Raw genomic sequence first — 25,504 nt, 5'->3', positions numbered from 1 at the left:
AAATGGCACAATAAAAGTGATGCGTAGTTACCTGGGTTTCTTTTTTTATTTGTCATAGATTCCCTTTCCTTAATATCTGTCTCTTGTTGTCTGACTCTGTCTATTTTTACATCTTAAGACATTCACTCCAAATTTCCTTGATCTTTTTGATCAATACCTAGTTTTACAAATCACTTTCTTTAGCTACAAAGAAATACAGATTTGATTCAATTATAATTACTTACTCTTAAATGAACTAGTGCTTTATTTGTAGAATGCAGTTTTTTTTTCCTAAGGAAAACATTGAATTAGAATAATCATAGGGTTTTAAAACATATTTAAATGAGTCTCACTGCAAAAAATCTGACATAGCCAATTTCAGAATCTGTACTCAAGTTTCAGCTGCTGGAAATTCTTCTGATGCCATGGTTGAAAGCACTGCACTTTGGAACAGTAATGCTTATGGATGGGAGTACATCAGAATCTCTGGTACTAAAACACTTTTAGTTTGAAACATGAAAGAAACCCATTTTCATAATGCAGTAATGGACACTCTTGGTGATCTGCCAGATTTCCTGTATCAGACCTGTGTCCACAAGCTGCAGGTGCTGCTCAGGATTGGACATTTTCCTTGAAATCCCCTCAGCCTGCAGCCTCCTTTCCTGGGAAATACTTGGCAAGTTACCGCCTCCTCTTTGGGGAGGCCTACAGTCAAGGACTGGCTGATACTAGAGTATTAAAGACGATTTCTCCTCTTAGGGTAAGACAACCCTGTGGGTGCCATTGATGTGGAATCAGGCTTCCTTTAATATATGTATTTGCTTAGTCTCTAACCCTGCTCTTATAGCTTTCATCTGAAAATAATTCTTCAATTAAAAAAAAAAAAACTTGCACATAATCCCCATGTCAGGCTCATCATCTAGGAAAAGTGACTTAAGATAAATACAAACTATCACGATTAAAGTTCCATTAATATCTTCTTGTTTGTTTATTTTGCTTGTTAGTGATTATTTGGAAGCTGGGATCAGGAGATGAAATGCCCTCCACTTCCAGCCTAGAACAATTATGGGGGTAGATTTTCAGAAAATTTTATGATATTATATATATAATTTGCTTTGCTTATATATATACATATATATGTGTCTAAATGTTTTTTGAAAAAAACATGTTAAATGATGATACTATAGACAGAGACCTGACATATACTGCTTTTTATTTATTTGCTTTTATTTCTAGCAATTTTGGCTTTATAATATTTCCAGGAATTCTAGTTGGTTCTAACCTATTCAAATAAGAAAGTAGACAAAAGTTCTTGGAATACCACTTTTAAACGTGTAGTAACTTTGTAAAAGGAATGTGAAAGATTTGACACACATGTTTCAATAACCTAATTGACTCTCAGTAATTAATTTCCATTGGTGGACTTGTCAATTCTTTTCAGTAATTACATATTATTTTTGCACTAACGTTAAGAGCTTTCATATTTTGATTGGAAATGCTTGACATTTTCCAAAGAATAGAAACAAATTTAAAAATAAAGTCTCTAAATCCTTTCCTGTTCCATTTTTGCCTTTGCTTATCAGGTTCCATGCTAAATAGCTAATGTGAAGCAGCAGACAGAACATAAATAATACATAACTCTAGCAACTACTATAGCTAACTGTGTGATTTGGGCTTTAATTTTATTGAAAACAAAAAGAGATATTTTACTGGTTGTTAGGCTATATCACACAGTGATGAAATTCTCAATTTTTATGATTTTCTAAGTGTATTGTTGAATTTAAAAGTCACAACCAAAGTTCTTATTTAAATGGGTACTTTTTAATTACCTTATTTTTTCACATGTATGCTTTGGTGATATTTTCCTAAAGAGCTATGTCTATGTAGAAAGATATTTGATTATTTGATTTTTAAAGCTGAAATCCATGTCTTTTTTATATTATAATATCTAGTCACTGACATTTTCAAATTGGCTAAAGCATTTTACTATGCCTTTATTTTTTAAAATTTTTTTGGTACTTGGGATTGAACCCAGGGGAGATTAACCACTGAGCCACATCCAAAGCCATTTTTATTTTGATTAGGAGACAAGGTTTGGCTAAGTTACTTAGGACCTTGCTAAATTGCTGAGGCTGGCTTTGAGCTTGTGATCTTCCTGCCTCAGCCTCCTGAGCTTCTGGGATTATAGGTGTGTACCATTGCAGCTGGTCTACCGTGCTTTTCAAAAAAGTCTATAATTGTTATGGCTGAGGGAATCTATTAATAGAAGATTATAGACTACATTTATACTAGTAGAACATCATAAAGACTACATTTATGATTAGATTTAGGATCTTTCTTCCAATATTTTTATTTAAAAAGCCTTGCTATCTCACTTATAATGTTCTTAAATAACCAAGTGGCACTCTAAACCTCAAACTGCAGTATGACTAAGAGGCAGCTGAAGTAATCTGTTGTACCAGAACATAATTTATACTTAAAATTGACTCTTAATAAGTCCAGGTTTATTTATTACATCAGATCTATTTCAACTGCTTCTCAAACTTAGTCCAAAATATAGTCTATCAACAATATGCTCTTATTCCTAAGTGTTATTTTCACATAATTCAAAGGTTTTACAAATTACATTGCATTGCATAATAACTCAAAGCAGAAATAAGGATGGAAAATTTATAAATTATATTACTTATAACACAAATTTAGAAATATAGAAAACAAATCATATTTGCCTACCAGTTGTATAAAACGAAGGAAATGTGCTTTTTATAGTTTAATATCTATTTGGTAAATAAAATCACAGGCAATGAAGAGTTCTGGACAAATGTGTTGCTTTCTTTGTTTTTTAATGTCTGTGAAGGAAACCTGACGGATAGACATATAGCATGTACCTTTTTCCTAAGTCAAGGGCTTTTGTAGCCCTTTGTTTATGAATCACTCAATGTCATGAGGCTGAGCAAAACTGGAAAGCTATTCATGTACATTTCTGAACTTGCCAATGCCATATATACCTCTGAGTATTGAGATCTTTGAGTAAAGGTTTCAAATAAATGCTTTTATTCTGCATGTCAGATTATTCTTCTCTTCTTAATATTAATCATATAAAAAATTCTATTTGATGCAATACTCATATCCATACCAAAGGAAAGTTCATTTTTCCCCCCCAAGGGTGGAGTTAAAGAAGTTAAAATCTTGATGCAGATGCTTGGAGATCTGGAGGTGATAATTTAAAATTGATGTAATTAAGTTATAAGAATTATAAAATTCTAGACCATTTATTTGGAATCTATTGGTCATTACATTTTATATTTTCATGCTTCCAGTATTCTTCCTATGGATTAAAATTTTGCCTGTATCAAATTAAAGCATTTTAAGAACATGAATTTATTTCTCCTATCACCTCTATGACTACATTCAGATTGCCCAAGCTGGTAGAAACATGGGTGAGTTCTCTGGAACCTCCTGAGCTTAGGTGTTTATGATAGGCTGAGGAGAAGAAGTAATTCTTTTGCTCCAAAGCTCTGGCATGTTTATGTCCTGTTTTCCAGTCCTTTAAGGGCAGGCCAGACTCATAATACAATGTTCACTGTGATCCTATGTCTAGATAATTATTTATGGGGGTATTTAGTGAAATACTGTTATAGTACATAAGGAAAAGGGGCTGTGAATCTTCTTTAATGACTTTAAAATTCAGGTACTTACTCCTTCTTTGCTCAAATGGAGCAAGGAAGGATATTAGTCCCTGAACAATGAATCTTGATACATCATTACAAGTCCTTCCATTCATAGAGGCCTGGGTTACTTTATGAAATACTACCAAAAGCATGGTACCAGTCAACTATTAATCTAGTTTCTTCTTTCTAATAACATCCTGTGGAAATTATACTGGTAAATCCCTTGAATTTTATAGCCATGAATTATTATGTTATGAATGTTTAAATATAAAGAATATTGCAGCTTTCTCTACTGGCAGAATCACCACTGCAAGGATACCTTAGTCTACAAGTTATATAATTGCTTAGCAATCCACCCTGTACAGTATGCTCCTAATTATCTAGGTTCAATAGAGAATACATGCTGACTTCCAAGGACTTGTTGAAGCAAATATGTAGACTATGACTAATTAGAGGGCTCTGTAATACTTTCAATATTAGAATATCATATTAGTTTCAACTCTACAGGGTATAAATTTGTCGTGTGGCTCCTCTGCTAAGTGGCATTTGCAGATAGAGGCATGTTTTATAGTGCTTATTAAGAGAAAAGGATTTGGAGTCAGATCAATTTGGTTTCAAATCTTGTCTGCCGCAGAGCAGCTAAATGACCTTGGACAAGTTAATTAACCCCTCTGGGAACTGAGTAAAATACAGAATAATACTACTACTCAACTAACAGAAGTTGTTATGAAGATTACATAAGTTTATGCATATAAGGAGCCTAATACAGTGTCCAGCACATTATAGGTAATAAAAGGCTATTATTTTTATTGCTTTGTTATCAGATTTGTTGAATCAAACTCTTTCATCTCTCAGTCACATCTTGCCACCCTAATAGCAATGTTTCTGTACTGTAATAAACCAGACTTTGGCTTCCACCCATGTCATGGAGAGAGGAAGGGATGCATCACCCATGGCCATTTCTACTGCTTCCTCTTCCTAGTATGTAAAAGCAGTTTACAATGGTAGATGGACTCCAAAATAATGAACTCCATGGTGAGTAAAGTGGTTTTTTTTCAACTACTAAATATTGTTCTGACTGTATCAATGGGAGGGCTAATTGTACTCTATTCTTTGAACCCAGGGAGACCATATTTGGTTAGGACTGCCTTTGGTCTTAGAAGGGAGTTAAGTTTGCTACCAGATGCTGTTCTCTATTCTTGAAGTCTGGTAAAAAATAGTGTGGCATATGTGGTTTAATCCTGAATCCTTCCTAAAGCCTCAGTTAATTTTTTGGCTATCTCAAGTGGATTTTTTGGTTCGTTTGTTTGTTTTTGTTTTGCATTAATCTTATAGTAACCCAGAATTTAGATCAGAACTTCTTCCAGAATGAACAAAAGAGCTCACTGTTTTTGTTTTTTTGGTATTAGGGATTGAACCTAGGGGTGCTTAACCGCATCCCCAGCCCTTTTTATGTTTTATTTGAGACAGGGTTTTGCTAAGTTGCTGAGGGTGGCTTTGAACTTGAAATCTGCCTCAGCCTCCTGAGCCACTTGGATTATAGGCATGCACCACTTAGCCCAGACAAAGCTCACTTTTGACCTAGTCTCCTTTCAACCTCGTGGGATGACCATTCAAGTTTTTCCTGTGTGGATATGATCAGTCTGGATGCTGTTTCACACTGATCCTTGGTATGTGGATGAAACAGTGGTTCCCATCAGGAATAACGAAGAGAACAAAAGAAATTTTTTATTGATAACTTTATTATAGAAAGCCCTCAATGCCTCTAAGATATTCAGATGTTCTTCGATATTTAAAATTTTGAGAGGTAAAGCATTTAAACACTCATGAACAGTAAGTAAAATAATACTTCTGAGCTTCTGAGAATTGCTAATCCACTATTTGTTTATTGGAAGAGTATGTGCCATATTCCAGCTTAAACTTTTGGGTAACTAGGCTCCTATAGAACTTCTACTCAGACTCAGGTAGTAGCTACTGAAGTTAGACATCTGTATAATTTGTTTCTTCTCACCTTGTGCTGTAAAATGGACAACTCATGAAAAAAAATCTGTTTTCAATATTGGACAGAGGAATGTTTTAGCTAATTTATTTATTTTTTAATGGTTGGTATTTTGGGGTAGATATAGGCTCTGGATTTAACTCTAAATTTTATGTAACCACAATAAGAATGGGGCACTGGAACTAAAGAAATGCAACTGGATTTTCCAAGAGATTAATCCATTTCGTTATGAATAAACTAAATTCTTGCATACATTTTCAGAGCCAATGTCTTTAGAGCCTCTGGACTTTGTTAACCAGCTATCTACCATATGTTTGGCCAATGAATTGAGCAGTAATGAGATTTGTGTAGTTTTGGAAATTCTAGACTCTCAATTTTGCAACAATAGAGATTCACTTTTCAGATTGTAAAGTGTTTTAGAGTGTAATCAGCCAGCCAAATAAAAGTGCTTTTGAGTGGAAATCTTTCAATGGAAGCATCATACAATTCAAGCTCTCTGTTATATTTAAACAGAAGAGCAAATTATAAGATCACAGACATAGTTCAGTCTCACTAGAATCATACAAGTTACCAATGACAGCTAGGCCCAGTGACAAGTGCCTGTAATCTCAGGGAATAGGGAGACTGAGGAAGAAGGACTACAAATTCCAGACCAGCCTGAGAAACTTAGCAAAAAAAAGGACTCAAAATAAAAAAGAAAATAAGACATAAAAAAGAAAAAGGACTGGCTATGCAGTTCAATGGTTGAGCACCCCTGCGTTCAATCTCCAGTACAAAAAAAAAAAAAAAGTTAGAAATGAGAAATCAAATGAATAGTTATAAAGCGTTTGTATTCTTCACAATGGAAGAATTATAGGCAATGATTTGAACATCTCAGATCTAGTCCCCCTCTGTTGAAAACAGAAGAATTGCAACAGTATTCTGACATTTTATTATTAAGTAATATGTTCATTCTTAACTTTAAAATATTATTCTGTATTTCTAAACATACAGTGAAAAGAGTTATTGCTGGTGAGAAAGAAGAGAAAAGTATGTCCTTTAATTTTAACTATCTTAAGAATTATCAGTTTGTTAACTTTTCATTGAAAGAATTTATGGAAGGGATGTAAAACCAGAGATGAAAAGAAAAATCAAGATGAATAAAACATAATGATTTGGGGTTTCTAAGCATATCATCATATGTTTCTGACAATTTCAAACTTATGCTTTTTGTCTTAAGATTTACTAATAACTTACTACAATTAAATTGTACAACTAAACCATTGAATATTTTAATTATACTAAACCAATGGTTATCCTCCACATAATTCAAAATGGACATAAATGTGTAGTAGATGCAGTAGATGTTCTCCTAATTACATAGGGCTGCCTCATACACATCCTTAAATGTGAATTGTTGCTCCAATTGGTGACCAAAGGCACGTCCATCTCCAAAGGTCACTGGAAATTTTTTTCTAGTCCCTTCCTCCTAATACATATAATAGTGGAATCAAATCCTCCTTTTGGTCTAAGTTCTTCTGTCCTTCCTCTCCGGGAAGGGAAGGAAGAAAGACAGGAAGAGTATAAGAAATAAGATGTCTGGGAAAATATGGTCCTGTTTCAGGCTTCAGATATCTCTGGAATTGAGGCATCTAAGAGGTTTTCTTTGTTTTTATTTTCGTTTTTAGAATCAGGTTTCATGATCAGAAATTGATCTGTGAATTGCTTTTATAGTAATGGTGAGTTGAAAGAGTCTGGACCAGGTAACTCACTGGTAAGTTAAGAACCTGTGGAAATTTGTTCAAATGTAATTTCTATCTTTCTTTATCATCTTAAAGTTTTATGATGTCACTTAATGTGGTTAAATTTGATGGGGTCAAAAGTAGATCATCTTAATTATCATCAAATTATAATCACTAATCGATTCAGAGCTGATAGTACTAAACACTGATGGCAGGTTATATAGCTCAGGGTAAACACTTTCAATTTAGGAGTCAGAAAGTCTACACTGGGATTACACAGGCCACAGTGGGTGTGGGGAGCATGTTGGATGTCTAGGCAATGGTTGAGGTTAGAGCTGGATGGGAGTGTGCCTTTCTCCCATGGGTGACAAGCAGGGTTAAGCATGAGTGGAGTACCCAGCGCTTCTGTGAATGCTAATTCTAGTTTTCTCATTTAAAATGTTATTTTCCGTGTTTTTCAGTTCTACAATTTTACTAATGAAATTCTTTACAAGCCTGAAGAGCTGAAGAGATGTCAGTCAGCTTGGCCTGGCACTGAATCATTATGTAATCATCCTGTTACTGTGAGAAAGCATTTTCCTAAATAATAAAGTGATTTACAAGCAAACATTTGGAAACAAATGTTTAGGAATTACCTACATAGCTTTTATTTCCATAAATAATACAATTTGAAGGAAAAGCCAGCAAACACCAAAATCCTTTCCCTTTCAAATAGAAAGCTTAAGTATGTATTTTTTCTTATTCTTTTTATTTGTCAAGTATTAGAATGGATTCTTTTTTTCCATGTACTGAAAAACTTTCTGACTTCGCAGCTAGCTTATGAAAGCACAGTAAAAACACTTAAAATCTTTTTCTAACCTTCTTTATCACAGTAGAGGACAGTATTCTTAAATTAAAATTGTCAATAAGAAATTTAATTTTCTTAATATGAACTTCTTTCTTTATACATGAAAAGCAATTTGCCTTCTCATCTATAGAGCAGTTTCATTTATCATAGAATCAGAAGAACATATTTTGTACAATAATTTTATAAACTTATAATTATATAATTTTTCTAAACTTAATAAGTATATACTTGTATTTTTTTTTAAAATTCATTCTTACCTTGTCAGAAGGTTTGAATGGATTTCCTTGTCCACTAATTCCACCACTGATACTAAATCCAAGGCCAGGATTCTTTTCTATTCTCACACAAAACTATGTAAAAAAGATTAAAAAAGAGTAATCAAATAGTTATCAAAGCTAAACATTTTCAAATAACTTCATCCAAGTAGAAAAGACTCATATTGCACTAAGTTCTTAGGATTATCTATATTGACCTGTGTAAACTGACAAAATGTTGGGTGTTTATATAACAGTTATGATTAAAATAGCTTGAAATTACCTAGGTAAGTAGACATTTTTATGCACTTTATTACCATATGAAGAAATGAATTTTGATTAGTAGGTTCTAAAAATCAAAAGTCTTATAAACATTTAAGAGATCATGCATTATTTTAGCAACCTATCATAAATGCACATGTATTTAGTTAGAATGAATGGCAGGGATAATTGGAAGAAAGCTCTCAAATGCAGAGTGAGGATAAGGTACTCTGCTTTCTAGTAAGGTAGGATAGTTCTTCTCCTTAATAGATTATTATATTATTCAGGAATATTAGGGTTTTAGAGAAACAGGCCATAGCTGGAGTGAAGGTGAAATGGGAGGAATGAGGTGCTCAGTGAATAGTTTCAGACCAGCAGCAGCTTCTGGAGGAGGAGTTAGGTGCCTTGGAAGAAAGTAGACATTGTGAAGAAATCAAAGAAAGAGGTCAAGAATACGGAGATATTGGGCTGGGGTTGTGGCTGAAGTGGTACAGTGCTTGTCTAGCATGCGTGGGGCACTGGGTTTGATCCTTAGCACCACATAAAAAATAAAATAAAGATGTTGTGTCCACCTAAAACTAAAAAATAAATATCTTTTTGAGAAAGAATATGGAGATATTGATTATGACAGGGAATGTCAAAATAGGTGTTTAGGACTCTGAGGGCAAGTATTCTAACATTCTGTGTTATGTTATTCCCCTGCCCCCACACCCCAAATCATCAGTACAAGTCTGTTAAACACTGGAGCCTTGTGTTTTATAGTACCAAGGGGAATAATGGCATTAGGAGTAGAATTGCCTTGGAGTAACACTACAGTAAAAATGTTATCAATCATTAAAGTCAATACAGACCAGATCAAGAATTCAGTAGAAAGGCAATCAGCGCCAGGGACAACCTAGAGAATTCCTGGTGATCCTGAACTGGGAACATATGTGGGCCTTGGTAAAAATGCTAGCTCTGCATATAAAGTGGGACAGAATGACCCCAGATGATTGAAAGCCTTGGGACCAAGAGGCTTGGTTACATAAAGAAAAAAAAACTTTTATACATTTTAAGTACAGAATAAGTACTGGAATAAGGTGAATCAAGTGTTACCAGAGGTTTGCAGGCAAAAGATTAATAATTAAGAAAAAATAAAAAGAAACACATTAGCATATATTTTGTATTTATATAAACATATACTGGAAACATTCTTAAAGATGATTGGAAATATTTGCTTTCTTAAGAAGCTTAATGTTTTCTCCTGACATTCTTGCTTAGCCTAGTAATTAGTTTAATGCAAATGCCCAAAACGTTCTGTGTTTTTATTTTCAAGGTATCTTTTAATCCCTACCTCTTAGGCAGTTCAAGGTAAACATAAACCCTGTTCCTGACTTAATTAGCACATATCGTGAATCACTGGAAACTAGATTCATTTGGCTTGTCTCCTTAATGTGACCATCTGTAATTCATTGTCATAGTTCATAATAGTAAATATAATGTTTATTACATAGTTCACTTGCAACACAAAAGCAAAAAGTCATTTATACCAGTGTGATTTTTTATGGTAGAGTCATAGTCATTAATGAAATTTCTAAAGCATGGGTAAAAGCGATTATTAAAAGTAATCTTTCATATCTTTTTTTTTTTTTACAGCACTGAGGATTGAATCCAGAAGTGCTGTACTACTGAGCTACATCCTGAGTACATTTTTTTTTTTTAAATTTTGAAACATTGTCTCCTTAATTTGCCCAGGCTGTCCTTGAACTTGCAATGATGCTGCCTCAGCCTCTCAATGGCTCATCTTTTCTTTGTAAAGATACAGTTAATTACAACTTTTCTTTCAATTGCACTAGATTTGTTAAAACTAGTAATCATAGAATAGTAGCAACTACAATTTATAATAGGTTATGTTTATATGGCTCAGAGTCTATGCTTATGAACATATAATAGCTTGATTTAGCTGACATATTTTAGCTTTATTCAATATATTAGTTTACCTTTCTTCTTATTATTTTTTAATTGGAAAATGAGAAGAAAGCAACCAATATGCTTAAAACATTTTTCTTTTGTGTCTGCCCACCTATGTATTTCTAATTAAATTATTTAAAATTTGGGTTATATCTTTCTCATGTGAAAATCTCATGTTGCACAACACGGGAAGGTATATGTACTCCTTGCTTTCCCCAGGCCGCTCTAAAACCCGAAAAGAAACAAATGCAACAGATTTCATTTACACAGAAATTGCTGAGAGTTTTTTCCAGTCATTTTTTTCAAGGTAGTGACTATATCTATTTTATATTATTGTAAATCTTGAAGGCACTAAAAATCTAAGGAAAACAAATTTCATATGTGCCAAGTATTTGAAGAACTGTCTCAATATATTTTTTAATAATAGAAATAATAAAGATGACACTGTGGTTTTATAAATATGACAAACAAACATAAATTCTTATCTGAAGCTAGACTACTCTTGGGCATGCTAAGGTATGGCTAATAGGTTGTGCTGTGACTACTGGGTCTCATAAAGCATGTCAGGAAGAGTATTCATCTCACATATAAGGAGTTCCACCTGTCTGCCAAGGCCCAGAGAGGCCATAAAATGTTAAGAGAGAGAATAACTCCCAGCCAAGAAGCAGTCTGAAATCAAAGAGGATTAGCAAAGAGGACAGGAGCATTCTAGCAAAAGGTCAAGTCTAGGAGTCTAATAAATAGCTTATTTAGTGCCAATCAATATTTCAATTTTCTTCTGACAACAGAGAATGAAATTTTTGGTTAAGCAATCAAGGGTGCATTTTCTTCCTTCAGCATCTCTTTCTATTACTTCCTTTGACTTGAAACTTCTGGTCTGTGTTAATCTTACTTTAATTAAAATACTGGGTCTTATTTTATGGAGGCCTTCATGATAAAATGGATTGTTGTGTCATAGTAAGGCCTGGTGAGGTCATAATCTATGTAGAAGCCAGTGCTCTGACTTGGTCCCACAATGATCTAAAACCTCACAGCAAGAATAAAGGAAATGTGTGTGTGTGTGTGTGTGTGTGTGTGTGTGTGTGTGCGCGCGCGCGCATGCGCGCACGCACAAATACATGCATATGTTTTGGGAGGTATAATTCAGGATTAGGGAAATATCATTACAGAAAAAATATCTGGTGATACTATGATAAATTGATTTCCTAGTGGCCATTCTCTTTCTCAGCTGTATGTATTATAAACTTTTACTGTGTACTTGTTTTTGCTAACTAAGATCCATTCATTGGTCTACCTTAATCTGTTTGAAGAACCATTCACTCCCATATTCTCAGCCTGTATGCTTTGGATGAGTCACGTTATCTAGACCTAAAACAAAGTAAAAAATGTGATTGTTTACAGGATGGGCAAGTAACCCAATCACAAAGGAGGAATGAGAAGCCTATTAAGATTTCCAGGAAAGAAATCTTGCTATTTCTTGCTAGTTTTGAAACTTGCTAGTTTTTGTAAGAGATCTGAAACTCTTACAGCTATCTTTCAAGTATGAGGAGAAAGTCTTTTTGACACAGGAACCAACCCATGGAAACAGAAGTCCAGACTTCCAGGGAGCCTGCATTATCTTCTCTGAGACCTGCCTATCCTTGCAGTTTCAGTTTACATGAGTCAAAACATTCTCTTTTGGCATAAGTCTTATTGAGTTGAGTCCTTGCAATCAAATGTCTCAGGTGGTTAAAAAATTTATAGGAGAGCCTTGCTTAGTTGCAAATATCAAAGAAGACTTTCTTTCCTATTACTTTTTTTTTTTTTAAAGAAACAATACACTTGTTTTAAAATCCTCTTGGGAAGTAAAACAACTTGAACCTAAATATTTTACACTGTGTGAAATTCTAGTCATCATGGAAATGTAAATCAAAATCACAATGAGATACTATTTCATAGGATGACTATAATGAAAGTCTCAGTATTGGTAGGCATGTAGAGAAACTAGAACAGTCATTTATTGCTACTGGCAATGTATGTTGTAGCTACTTTAGAAATTTAGCTGTTCCTCAGAATGATAAATATAATTTCCATATGACCTGGAAATTTCACTCATATTTATCTACCCAAGAAACATGAGAACATACAAATCTGTACATGAATGATCATAGCAGCATTATTCATAAAAAGTGAAAAATAGAAACAACCCAAATGTCCATCAACTGATAAATATATAAGCAAAATATGGTATATCTATACAATGGAATATTATTTGGCCATGGTAAGCAATGAAGGACTGATACAAGCTACACTGAGTACATCATGTGCAGTGAGAGAAACAAACAAGTCACACACACACACACACACACACACACACACAAAGAACACATATTGCATGATCTCATTTATATTAATTGTCCAGAATAGGACAATTCTATTCAGAGACAAAGTAGATGAGTGGATGGCTAGGCTAGAGGGAAGGAATATTGAAAGTGCTAGTGAGTGCAAGGGTCCTTTTTAGAATGTTGAAAATATTATAAAATTAGTTTGCAATGATGGTTGCCCAACTGCATAAATAAGACAAAAATTAAATTACTGGTATATATTGAACAGGTGAACTTTATGGTATGTAAATTCTATCAATAAAGCTGTTAAAAATAAAATCAGTAGGACAGAGAACAGCTAAGGAAAGACCCAAGGAAGGGGTAGGCAGAGATCAGATCTGTAGGGACACTGTAATATAAGGATTTGGAATTTATTCAGAAATTTGGGAATCCAGTGTAGGGTTTTAAGCAGAAGAGTGATATGATATGACTCATATTTTGAAAAAATAACTGACAGTGGAGAATAAATAAAAGAGGAGTAAACTGGAAGAAAAGAAAGCAATTAGGAGGTTTTGGCAGTAGTTAGAGGTTAGGTTATGGCCAACTAAGGTGGTGGTACAGGTGATGAGAAGGGTGGATTCAGGATATATTTGCATGGAATTGCTTTGAATTGGATGTGGGCCATAAGAAAGGGGAATCAAGGATTTTTGGTCATAGCAAAATGGTCAATAGAAGAATCATTAATGTTATGGAGAACTCTGGAGAGAAGTGGGTCTGGTAGGAACAAGGGCAGGGACAGGAATTTGATAGTTCACATCATGCTAAGTGATGTAAAAGGAAAAACTTGGAAAGATTTCTTTTATTAAATTACAGTTTTTTTTTTCAAAACTACAGTGAGTTGTCATTTCACCCTGGTTAGAATGACTGTTATTAAAAAAAATAATAACAAATGTTAGGATGTGGAGGGAAAAGAACTGTCCTATAATGTAGGGTGGGTATGTCTTTTAGTATAATATATGGAGAACAGTATGGAGGTTCCTCAAAAAACTAAAATAGATCTACCATGTAATACAGCTGTCCCACTTTGGGGTATAAATTCAAAGGAAATGAAATGAGCATATCGAAGAGAAACCTGCCCTCCCATGTTTATTGCAGAACTACTCACAATAGTTAAGGAATCAACCTAGGTGCCCATCAGCAGATAAATGGGTAAAGAGAAGTGGTTTGTATACACATGGAATATTATTCAGTCCTAAAGAAAAATGAAACCCTGTCATTTGCAGCAAAATGAATGGAAATGGAGGACACTGTGTTAAGTAAAATAAGCCAGCCACAGAAAAACAAGTACTGCATGCACTAATATGTGGAAGTTAAAAAAAAAAAGCTGATTTGAATGTAGAAATTGATTACTAGGAGTTGAGAAGCTGGAGTGGGGTGAGGAAACAAAGAGAGGCTGTGCTTGATCAGCACTCTATGCATGCCTTGAAACATTACATGGAACTCCATTAATATTCACAATTAATACACACTAATAAAATATAGATTTTAAATGAAATATATTAACTTAATTAAGATTGTTAGAAAATATGTATTAAATGATTTCAATATATGTTATTTACTCAAATAACTTCAAATGAATCTCATACCTCATATTGCCCATTGTAAAGTATTGCTATTTGTAAAGATTTCCCATAGATTTTTATTCTCCAGTTATCACAGTAATACCAGACACACACAAAAGAAAACAAAACACATTGCAGCTCTGGATTCATAATTCAGTTTGACACAAAGAATTTGCACCTCAACACCATAAATTCTATAAATGGACTTTCTAAGTTGTACACAGTTGCATGTACACAATTACAGGTCACACAGAGCAGGAGGCAATGTGTGAGGCAATGCACCATATAAAAATAAACAAAATAGGGGCTGGGGCTGGGGCTCAGCAGTAGAGTGTTTGCCTAGCACGTGCAGGGCACTGGGTTCAATCCTCAGCACCACATACAAATAAAACAAAGGTATAAAAAAATAAACAAAATTAAGGCATGTGTCCATATACAACTACCAAAAATAAATAAATAAATAAAAACTAAATCAGAGAACTGGGTTGAGATTATAATATTTATGGGATAATAGATATGAATTTTTTTTAAACTTCCTAGGATGCCTTTGGTAAAGCATGGTTCCAAAGGATGCCTTTGGTAAAGCATAGATTCTAAAAATTAAATTTTTAGAATCTCTGGAGAATTAAAAACCTCACATCATTAGCTGATGATAAACATCTATCTGGTTATTATACGTGAAGTCCAGCTCTTGACTTAGCTCAAGGAAGGAGAGGAAGAGAATTATCTTGGAAAAAAAAATCTGTGATTCTGAGAATGATAATACATGTTTCAGTTTTAAGATCGGTATTAAGAAATACAGGCAATGTTTAAAGAAAGTGGGATCCAAATGATAAGTAGCGCTTTAATATAAAGAAAAAACTGGAAATGAAGGTAATCTTGACTGATAGGTTTAGAAAAGAAGGTGGAGTGAAATGTAAAGTTTGAGTGAGGAATAAACCTTTTAAAACCATATTAAGGAGTTAGTACAGTCAATGGGAGCTTTGCCTAATTATGTGAAAAATGAAATAAGAGAAATTAATTTTATGAGATTCTTAAGGTCTTAATATCTTTCTTCCTAAGCTTAATATAATTCAATAGATAAGATTATGTTTTCTGGTCCTAAGGAAGAAAAGCAGATTCTACTATGGAAAAGCATATCCCAAGTTTAGATAGGTCAGAAGAGCCGCAAAGTTTTTGCTCCATGGCATTGATCAGTAGTTTTTGGAGCATTTCAGCAGTATTTCTCTTCTAGATATTCTTTATAATGTTCTTATAGCAAAGCTTTATATCTATGCTGTTCAACAATCTGAACTTCTAGAAAGTGTTTACCTACAAAGGAGGAGGATTAATAACTAACGAATAACTAACAATAGCTAACTTTTTACACTATTACCTCAGAGGCCTTGGTCTACACACCTCACCCACTAAGGTTCTCTATATTATTCCAAAGCTGTAGAGCTAAACTGGAGTTGGGTGTGAGACAAGATAAAACAATTTTGACCCATCCTTTTTCCTATGTGATGTTGAAAGGGCATTTTACTAACCATAAATTCCTGTGTGTTACAGTACTTAACCACTGAAAATCAATAAAATGCCTACAAAGAGTATTCCATCCCATTCAAGATGATGACATTATGTGTCCTGAACCACATTAATAAGGGCAAGCAAACCATGGACTTTTCATATTTCCCTGAAAATTCAACAATAATTTAAAAAGGAAAGAAAAAAAAAAAACAATTCTTCTCACCTGCTCTGGATAGCCATCCATACTCCTTTGCCCTTTAGTTTGAATTAAGCACCGTCCAGGCTGAGGTCCCCGCGTGGCCTGTGAAGAGGGGATCTGAATAGGCAATGGTGACTGAAATTGCTGGATGGTCACTTTGTTTATATTTCCTTCATATGGCTGCTGCTCCCGGCTGCGATGCTGCAGGCTTTGGGACCCCATCAAAGTCTGGATGTGGCTGCCTGCCTGTGGAGAAGATAATCTGTCAGGCGAAGCCTCCTGGTGCTGAAAGGATGTGATTAAAGTAGGAAACACGTTCAGAATACCTCTCGGGTAAAGTGGAATCATTTGGGCTTTCAGCCACAGCTGGAAAGGATAATGAAGAAACAGCAAGGGTCTGTCTACTGTGGTTTGTGAAAATGTTAATATTGGAGCAAGGTCGAGTTAAATGTATTTGTAGTCATCTGGTAGTTTGCCAAAGATCATTTTAACCCCTTTTGTAAGGGAACAAAATTCAGTCTGGAAAATCTCAAGTAGTAAAAGAAGTCACTAAACATAAAGCAGAGCTCTAAGTTGGCTATTTGACTTAAAAAATAACAGAAATGTCTAACACATGACATCAGGAGGAAAATGATACAAATTCCATTTGTATCAAATGATTGATCATACAAACGATTCCATTTGTATCATTATGTTTACAAATTTCATCCTTTTCCTGTTTCCTGAATCCGATGCAAAAGAATTGAATTGTTAAGTTTTATGACACAGGTGCATAATGAGCTTGTTTAGGTAAGTATAACCAATGGCATTAATTTTTTACATTGTTAAATGAAGAGTTTAGTTTTTGGAATCTCTATGCTACATTAAAATTAATCATGTGCTAAATTCCTGTGTTTGTAGACTGTGGAGGCACAAGATCTGGAACAGTCTTCAAAATGAACTCTGTACATTTCTTTTACTATTTTTAAGTTCTTAACGAGTAACATAAAAAAGTGAAGACATTACAGTGAGAATGGAAAATTGTTTAAAGAAGGAAGTTCAAGAAGTCATTTCAAAAGAATATTCAAAATCATTATTTGGCAGTACATAGAGCAAAATAAACACATAGTTGGTTATAGTTTAGATGTACAATAGCTGTCTTTGTATTATGATTTCTACATGCAGAGACATTAAGATATTTCAGTCATGAGAAACTGGAGGAAAAGTTGCAAAAAAAAATTTTGGTCTATGCGAGAACAATGTGAAAACAATTTTCAGTCCAACATGGTCTGACACACTTATGCAGTGATTAAAGCACAATAACCATATAAATACAATTCAGATAACCTCATAAAAGACAAATGTCTATTTCTCAATTCTCAGAAACTTTCATGAAAGGATATGTCGCAAACTTTTCAGGGCAAATAGTTTTCTGGTCAAGTTTCTCCTTATTACAATGTTCTCTTGTTCGGTAGGACAAGTACCCATGTCAAACCCAGTATCAGATTTTGATCTGCTTTGTTCTGAATGAACTCACAGTTATATAGTTAAAAAAATAATCTGCAGTTAGAGGAGTTGGGAGTGGAGGCTGTTCACTGAGGCTGACTGGGTACTGAGCAGTCTGTGATTGACATCTACTTCTCACCCCCACTGGTATAATTCATGGGTCTCAGTCAGTACTTGAATCACTGGATGGAAGGAGGACTAGAAATGTGACTGAAAGTGATCACATTGATAAGCAAAGATTTTTGCACCATGACAAACTTAGCAGGAAACAAGAACATAGCTTTGGTTCCTTGACAAATAATCTAAACAAGAAAATCAATAAGGACTACTTAACTACTACTTTTCTGATTAATCTGGTAATGGTCTATTCAAGGATGAAAATCTAATTTTTTATATTATACAACTGCAATACACACTATTATTCTGTTTGTTTTTCTTCTGATGTGAACTCAGGACTATGCAAATTTTGAATGAAGGGAAAATATCATATCATATTTAGTGTTTTTAATCACTGGCACAGTAACTGCATTTAATAAATAATAGCTTCCATCCAAACACTTGGTACCAAACAGTGCGCTAAAATATCTTAAATATATTACCTCTTGTAATCTTCACAACAGCATTACAAAGGAATTATTATTATTCATTTATACTGAGAAGGAAACCAAGGTTAGGAGAGGTTAAAAAACTTATCCAAGTAATTGTACAACTGGTAAACTGGAAGGACCAGCATGTGAAGGCTGTATGACTATGAGGGTTATACTCTTAAACACTGTATCATACTGCAACCCTTTCCCTCCAAGTTGGCACCCTCACCTCATAGTTGAACTGTGAACTGAAAAGGAACCATGAAAGGAAACAAGTTCTAGTTGTGGAGGGAGAATATATACAACTTTTTCAGCAGCTCTTGAATTTGCCAAAGGAGGTGAATTAGGTCTATTAGCTCTTTTTGGATGCTGTGCATGTGATTTCAAACTGTACAGTTCAGCAGATAGGATTGTGCTTCTGTATTTAGTGATCTTTCTGGTCCTATGAAGTAACAAAGCAAATGTTCTCAGATGGCTTGGCAAAACAAAAAGTATGGAAGGAACATACTGTTAAGTGATTTTTTTTTTTTGCAACAGAATTTCTTTCACTCTTCTGGGCTATAGGCTATAAAAATGGGGATGAGGAATTATTGCTCTACCAAGCAAAGAATTAGTACTAAAATTTGTATAGTCGAACAAACATAAAGGACATAAGATATCTAGGGGGATCAATTAGGGAACAGAGAGGTTGCAAAGAAGAGGATTTTTTTTTTTTTGCATAAAGACTTAAGAAAGGTAAAATGGACATTTACAATGAAGTACAAGGAACTAACGAACACAGAAAATGTCAGAGGCTGGATTTGTTCAAGCAGAGGGTGAGTTATATGAATACTGACTCACCCCAAAGAGGAATTGGAACACAAGGGTTTCTGTAAAGACTGTGCTATACATTTTGAATTATAACAGGGAAAAGAGAAGATTTTGCATTTGTTTAGGATTTTCCAGGGTAGGTTGGACAAGACAACATGTATTTGAGGAGAACAGTGATACAGTAAGGTATTTTCAAGTTGTCCTCAAAACAAACTATCAAAGTTTACAGGGAAAAACTCCAATATCCATTAGACCCAAGGAAAGATTTATTTCAAAACTGAAGAAATGTTGATTTGATACCAAGTGGTATCAAATTCAATCAACTTCATGTGAAATTCATCCGATATAAGTTAATAAGGCTTATTATGGAAAATAAGTTAAGTGTTTGGGAGGTTTTTCATGATATGAAAGCATTGGCTCTGTCACCATAAAAATGCCTTGGTTCACACTGTTCTTTTGGAAGAGTGTTAGACGAAGAAGTGTATCATATTACCCAATTTGGTCATTTGTTTTACTACCCATCTTGGCTCCTGAACCACGAGAGCTTGCTTCCGAAAATTAAACAGCCTCCAACGGTGACAATATATGTCACTGAGAATGTTCAAAAGAACATGATTCAGTTTCCAAAATTAACTCCAAAAGAGTCCCAGGAATATTTAGAAGCAAGGTCAACAAACTAGAATCATCTCCAAAGGATAACTAAGTAACTAATTTCAAGGAATCAGACTCATTTAAACAAATCAGTATAAGTAATTTTGTAAAGCAAAAACAAAAACAAACCAAACCAACCAACCAACCAAACAAACAAACAAACAAACAAAGACCCAGTCATCACTCTTTATTTATACCAAGTATTCTACAGTATACCTTCCCTTTTATTTTTAAAATGCAGGCTAAGTCAGTAGGACTTCTGCTTTCATGTGGATAGAATAGATGCATTTCCTCCCTGTTTGCTATGTTATATCTAACAAAGATACTTGAACATTATATATGGACACATATAAAAAGACTGAAAAATGGAAGAAGGAAGCCAGCAAGGGACCTAGGGACCAAGTACAATATGATGGTGTCTCCTTGGGTTATATATACAGAAGAATTGGGTAACCAATCAATCAACCAAACAAGCACAAACCTGCTCTCTCTAGCCAAAGGATTAGGAAAGATGTAGCCTAACAGATGCTTTAGATACTGCCTTCTATATTGTTGCTCAACACCATAGAAAAAACTACAGCCCAACTTCAACAATGTCAGCAAAGGCCAAGTAGGTAGCCTGAAATTCAACCCTCATTAGAGTGCAACAAAGCAAACCAAAATCCCCACCAAAGTGGTATTAGGGAAATCCGAACAAGGTGCCACAGCATTCATCTCCAGTGACTAGTAAAAGCCTCTCCTCCAATGGTGTCAGTGGAGACACAAGAGGTACTTGGACTTCCATGGTCACCCTAAAGCAATAAGGCAGCTCGTGAATTCTCAATGAGTAGTGTGAGAAAAGGCCTAATAATAAGTCAGGACATTCAACATTACCCAGTGATAATGTATCAGTGGAAATTATGTGGGCAATTGAAACCCATCCCCACTTAGCAATACTGAGGAGCTTTTGCCTCAGGTGTCAATGAAGGCTGAGTGAGTGGGAAAACCAGACTTCCATCTCCACTCAATAACAAGTCAGCGCCCTACCCTTCCTCAGCTGAAATAGTATCAGAGAAAACCAGCTAAAACAGGAGGCTGAAATAACATAATGTGAAAATGTCCAGGTTTCAGTTGAAAATGACTGAACACACCAAGAGTCAGGAAGATCTCAAACCAAATGGAAAAAAAAAAAAAAAGACAATCAGAGTCGATGCCAACATGGAGAGGATAAAGATGTTGCAAGTATCTGATTTTAAGGAAGTCATCAAGAAAAGGTTTCAATGTCTAGATACACTTACATATGAAACAAATGGAAAAGTAGAATTCATCAGGAAAGAAATGTAAGTCTCAGCAAAGAAATAGAAGACTTAAAATAGAAACAAATGGAAATTTCAAGAAGCAGCAACCCCATAGGATAAACCCAAAGAATCCAAGCATACATGAATCATAATTAAATTCTAAAAACTAAATACAAGTAAAAATATACTTAAAGCAACCAGGGAAAAATGACAACTTAGCTAGAGAGGAAAAGCGATATGAACAACAGTGGATAATCTCATCAAAAACATGGATGACAGAAGAAAGTGGCATAATGATTTTCAAGTGTTAGAAGGAAAGATCTGTCAGCCCCAGATCCTGTAACTGTGGTAATATTCTTCAACAGTGGAAGAGAAATCAAGACTTTCACTGATGAAGGAAAACAAGGACAATTTATTGCTACCAGAACTCTCCTAATATAATGTCCAAATGAAGTTCTCTAGAGAGGAAATAGTAAGAGGAGAAATTTAGTGACATTAGGAAGGAAGAACATGGTAAGCAAATATATGGGCAGACACATTGAGCTTTCCTTCCCTTCTTGAATGTTCAACATTATGCTTCATAATTGAAGTAAAAAATATGGCACTAATTCTGGCACTGCCTGATGTAGCTCTGTATGTATATAGAAGAAATATTTAAGATAATTCTATTATACGGTGAACAGGATGAAAAGACATAGAGGAAGCCTGGATTTCTGTATTTCACTTGAACTGGTGAATGACACCAGTAGATTTTTGAAATTTTTATATATGTATATTTCACCAGAAGCAACCACTACAAAAGCTATATAAAGAGATATACTAAGGATACTATAGATAAATAAAAATGGAATTTTAAAAATGTTCAAATAACCCACAGGTTGTAGGAAAAAGAAACAGAAAACCCAAACAAGCAGAACCAGAAACAAAAAATTAAATTGAGACTTCAATCTTAAGGAATCAATTCTTCCTTTAAATTTAAAGGGTCAGATATACAAACTAAAAGATAGATGTGGGCAGACTGGATTAAACATTGCATCCATTTGTGGACTTCAAGGAGTCAGTTCACATATAATGAGATAGGCAGAAAGTAAAAAGGATCCAAGAGATTATGTTATGCAAATATTAATAAATGGAAAAAAGAAGTTACTATAGTGGTACCATATAAAGTAGATTTCGGAACAAAAATATATCACCAGAGACAGAGAAGAATTTTATGTCATGAATAAAGGGTCAGTTCATCAAGAAGGCAGAGTAATTCTAAATCGTATCCACCAAACAATAAAGCTATAAATACATGGAACAAAATTTACTAAGTGGAAAAATGAATCCAAATAGAGTTGAAAATTCAACACCCTTCTCTGAATAAGTGATTGAAAGCTAAACTAAAATTTATCAAGAATATAATAACATATAAGAATTCAACAATACCATCAGCCAATCATATCCAATTTTACTTATAGAACATATTTTCCTCAAGTTTCCATACATGTTTTTAAAGTTAGACCATATCCTGAATCACAACAAATTTAATATAATTCAGAAATCATACAAAATGTGTTCTCCAAGCACAATGAAATAAAGCTATAAATCAGTAACAGAAAGATAAAAGAAAACTCTCCAAGCACTTGGAAACTAAACAACATACTTGTAAATAATCCATGGTTCCAGGAGGAAATCTTTAGAGAAATAAAGTAATACACTGAGTGCTATACATATGAAAGTACAACATACACACATACACAAAAAGACCAAGTACCAAAATAAAAAATGGAGCAGGGAACATTACTGTAGCCAATGAAGACATTATAATAAGATACTACTACAAACAACTGTATGCACATACACTTGACAATTCATATGAAATGAGCTACTTCCTTGAAAAACACAAACTACTACAACTCACCCAATATAAAATAAATAATCCTAAAATTACCAAGAAATGAAATTTGTAATTTAAAAATTCCCAGGAAAGAAGTCTCTGGGACTAGATCATTTCACTGGAGAATTCTATCAAACATTTAACTAAAAATACCAATTCTACACACTCTCTTCAAGAAAACAGAAGAGGAGAGAATCTATTCCAATTTTATTTTTATGAAAGTAATATAACCCAGAAGAACAAAAGAGGGAGAAGGAGGAGGTGAAGGAAAAGCAGAAGGAAGGGAGGGAAAAAAAGAGAAAATCAGAGACCAGTATTACTTTTAAATATAGATTCAAGAAAATGTTAACAAAATATTGGTAAACAGAATTCAGCAATATATAAAAAGAATTATACATTATGACCAAGTAATGATTATTCCAGTGATAGAGGGCTTGAAGATTATCAATGTAATGCACTATACTAATGGGTTATAAAAGAAAAATCACATAAATGGAAACAGAAAAAAAAATGTTGGAAAGATTCAACATTCATTTATGGTTAAAAACACTCAGAGAAAGAGGAACTAAATCTTAATGTATCAATTCTTCCTTTAAATTTAAAGGGTCAGATATATAAAGCAAAAGATAGATGTTGGCAGACTGGATTAGAAACTACTCCTAAGTCAAGGGGAGCTTCCTGTATTTAACAAATACATCTACAAAAACTTGCAGCTAACATACTTAATGGTGAAAAACTAAGCACTTTAGAACTGAGATCAGGAAGAAGGTATAAATGTCCACTCTCACCATTCTTATTCAATGCACAAGTTCCTATTTAATGCTAGAAGTTTGTCTGAAATAAGGCAAAAGAAAAAAAAAGGCAATACAGTTTGAAAAAGAAGAAATAAACCATCCTTATTTGTAGATGACATGCTTTTTTACGGAAAAAAATTTAAAAGAATTAACAAAAAATCTAGAATTTTACAAGTGAGTTTAGCAAGGTTGCAGGACACAGATAAACATTCAAAAGTCAAGTGGATTAATGCATGTTAGCAATGAATAAATGGAGACTGAAATTTAAAATGTAATACCATGTACAATCACTCAAAAATGTAAAGTACTTAGGAATAAATATTAAGCAAAACTTGTATAGGACTTACATGCTGAAAATATACAATGCTGATGAAGACAATCAAGAAGCTTTTAATAAATGGAGAGTATACCATATTTACAGATTCAAAGACTTGGAAAGTTTTTCTCCAAATTGATATACTGGTTTAGTGAATTCCTATGAAACACATTTTATTCTGACATTTAGAAAGACATGAAAGGAGAATGATCAAACAATTTTGAAAAAGAAGTGTAAAGTGGGAAGAATCAATGTGATTTCAAGTTTATTGTAGTTCCAATAATAATCAAAACTGTGGTATTTGCATAAGAATAAACCAATGGAATCAAATAGAAAATCCACAAATAGACCCAAACAATGTGTCCAAATGATTTTAAAGTTGCAAAAGCAATTCAAACAGAGGAAAGGAGGAAAGACTATTTACAACAAAGGATGCTGGCCCAGTTGGACATCCATAGTCAAAATAAATGAGCCCATATCTCATACCATATATAAAAATTAACTCAAATAAAACACAGACTTAAATGTTAAGAAATTGAAAAGACAAGCCACGGAAGTGCTGAAAATATTTGCAAACAACACATATGACAAAGAATAGTATTTAGAATATATAACAAACTCTTAAACCCAACAATAAAAAGGTAAACAATACACTTAGAACACGGGTAGAACATATAAAGAGCTATTTCATTAAAGAGAATATATAGACAGAGACAAATTAGCATATTAAAAGATGCTCAAAATCATTAGCTATAATGGAAATTTAATTTAAAATAGTGGTGAGATGTTACTACACATTTATTAGAAAGACTGAAGCAAAACTGTGATAACACCAAATGCTGGAGATGTTGGGGAGAAACTGGATCACTTACACATTTGCTAGTGGAAATGTTGAATGGTGGAGTCACTCTGTAAAAGTGTTTAATAATTCCCCCCAAACTGAACATACAAGTACCATATGATCCACTAACTGTATTCCAGGGCATTTTTTCCCCCCAGGAACTTAAGAAGTTCTAGGAATTTAAATTCACATAAAAACTTTCAATATAACCTAAAAGTTATGTATTATGCGATTTCATTTAAATAGCATTCTTGAAATAGCAAAATTATAGAAATGAAGGTAGTTATAGAAATGCCAGGAGTTAGTTTTAAAAGAATAATACAGGCAGTATAGATAGCCACAATATTTGGAGTTGGATGAACCTGTGATTCATTCCTTGCTCAGTTATTTTTTAGTTATGCAATCCTACGCAAAGTTATTAAGCTTATCACATGAAAACTGTAGATAATAATAATAAAGGCCTAATAGAATATTGTGAGGATTACAGATACTATGATATATTGAGCCTATTAGTGTATTGCTTGGCATGTAGCAAATAATAATGCAATGAGA

General features: G+C 33.9%; 1 protein-coding gene across 6 annotated transcripts in view; it reads right to left on the bottom strand.

The window, feature by feature from the left end:
- The window catches only part of Lrrc7 (leucine rich repeat containing 7), a 552,277-nt gene that overhangs the window by 27,813 nt on the left and 498,960 nt on the right, over positions 1–25,504 (bottom strand). For all 6 annotated transcript variants that reach the window (XM_058581585.1, XM_046451172.2, XM_058581588.1 and 3 more), the window contains 2 exons: positions 16,337–16,558; positions 8,475–8,567 (listed from right to left, as the gene is read on the bottom strand). In XM_058581585.1, the coding sequence (XP_058437568.1) occupies positions 8,475–8,567; positions 16,337–16,558 (315 nt within the window). The remainder of the gene's footprint in view (positions 1–8,474; positions 8,568–16,336; positions 16,559–25,504) is intronic.

Source organism: Marmota monax, unplaced genomic scaffold (genome assembly GCF_021218885.2).
Source record: "Marmota monax isolate L192 unplaced genomic scaffold, Marmota_monax_Labrador192_F-V1.1 WCK01_AAM20220418_F8-fsc00023, whole genome shotgun sequence".
Classification (NCBI taxonomy): Eukaryota; Metazoa; Chordata; class Mammalia; order Rodentia; family Sciuridae; genus Marmota; species Marmota monax.
Note: the sequence above shows the minus strand (reverse complement) of the source record. Positions and strands in the feature narration are given on the sequence as shown.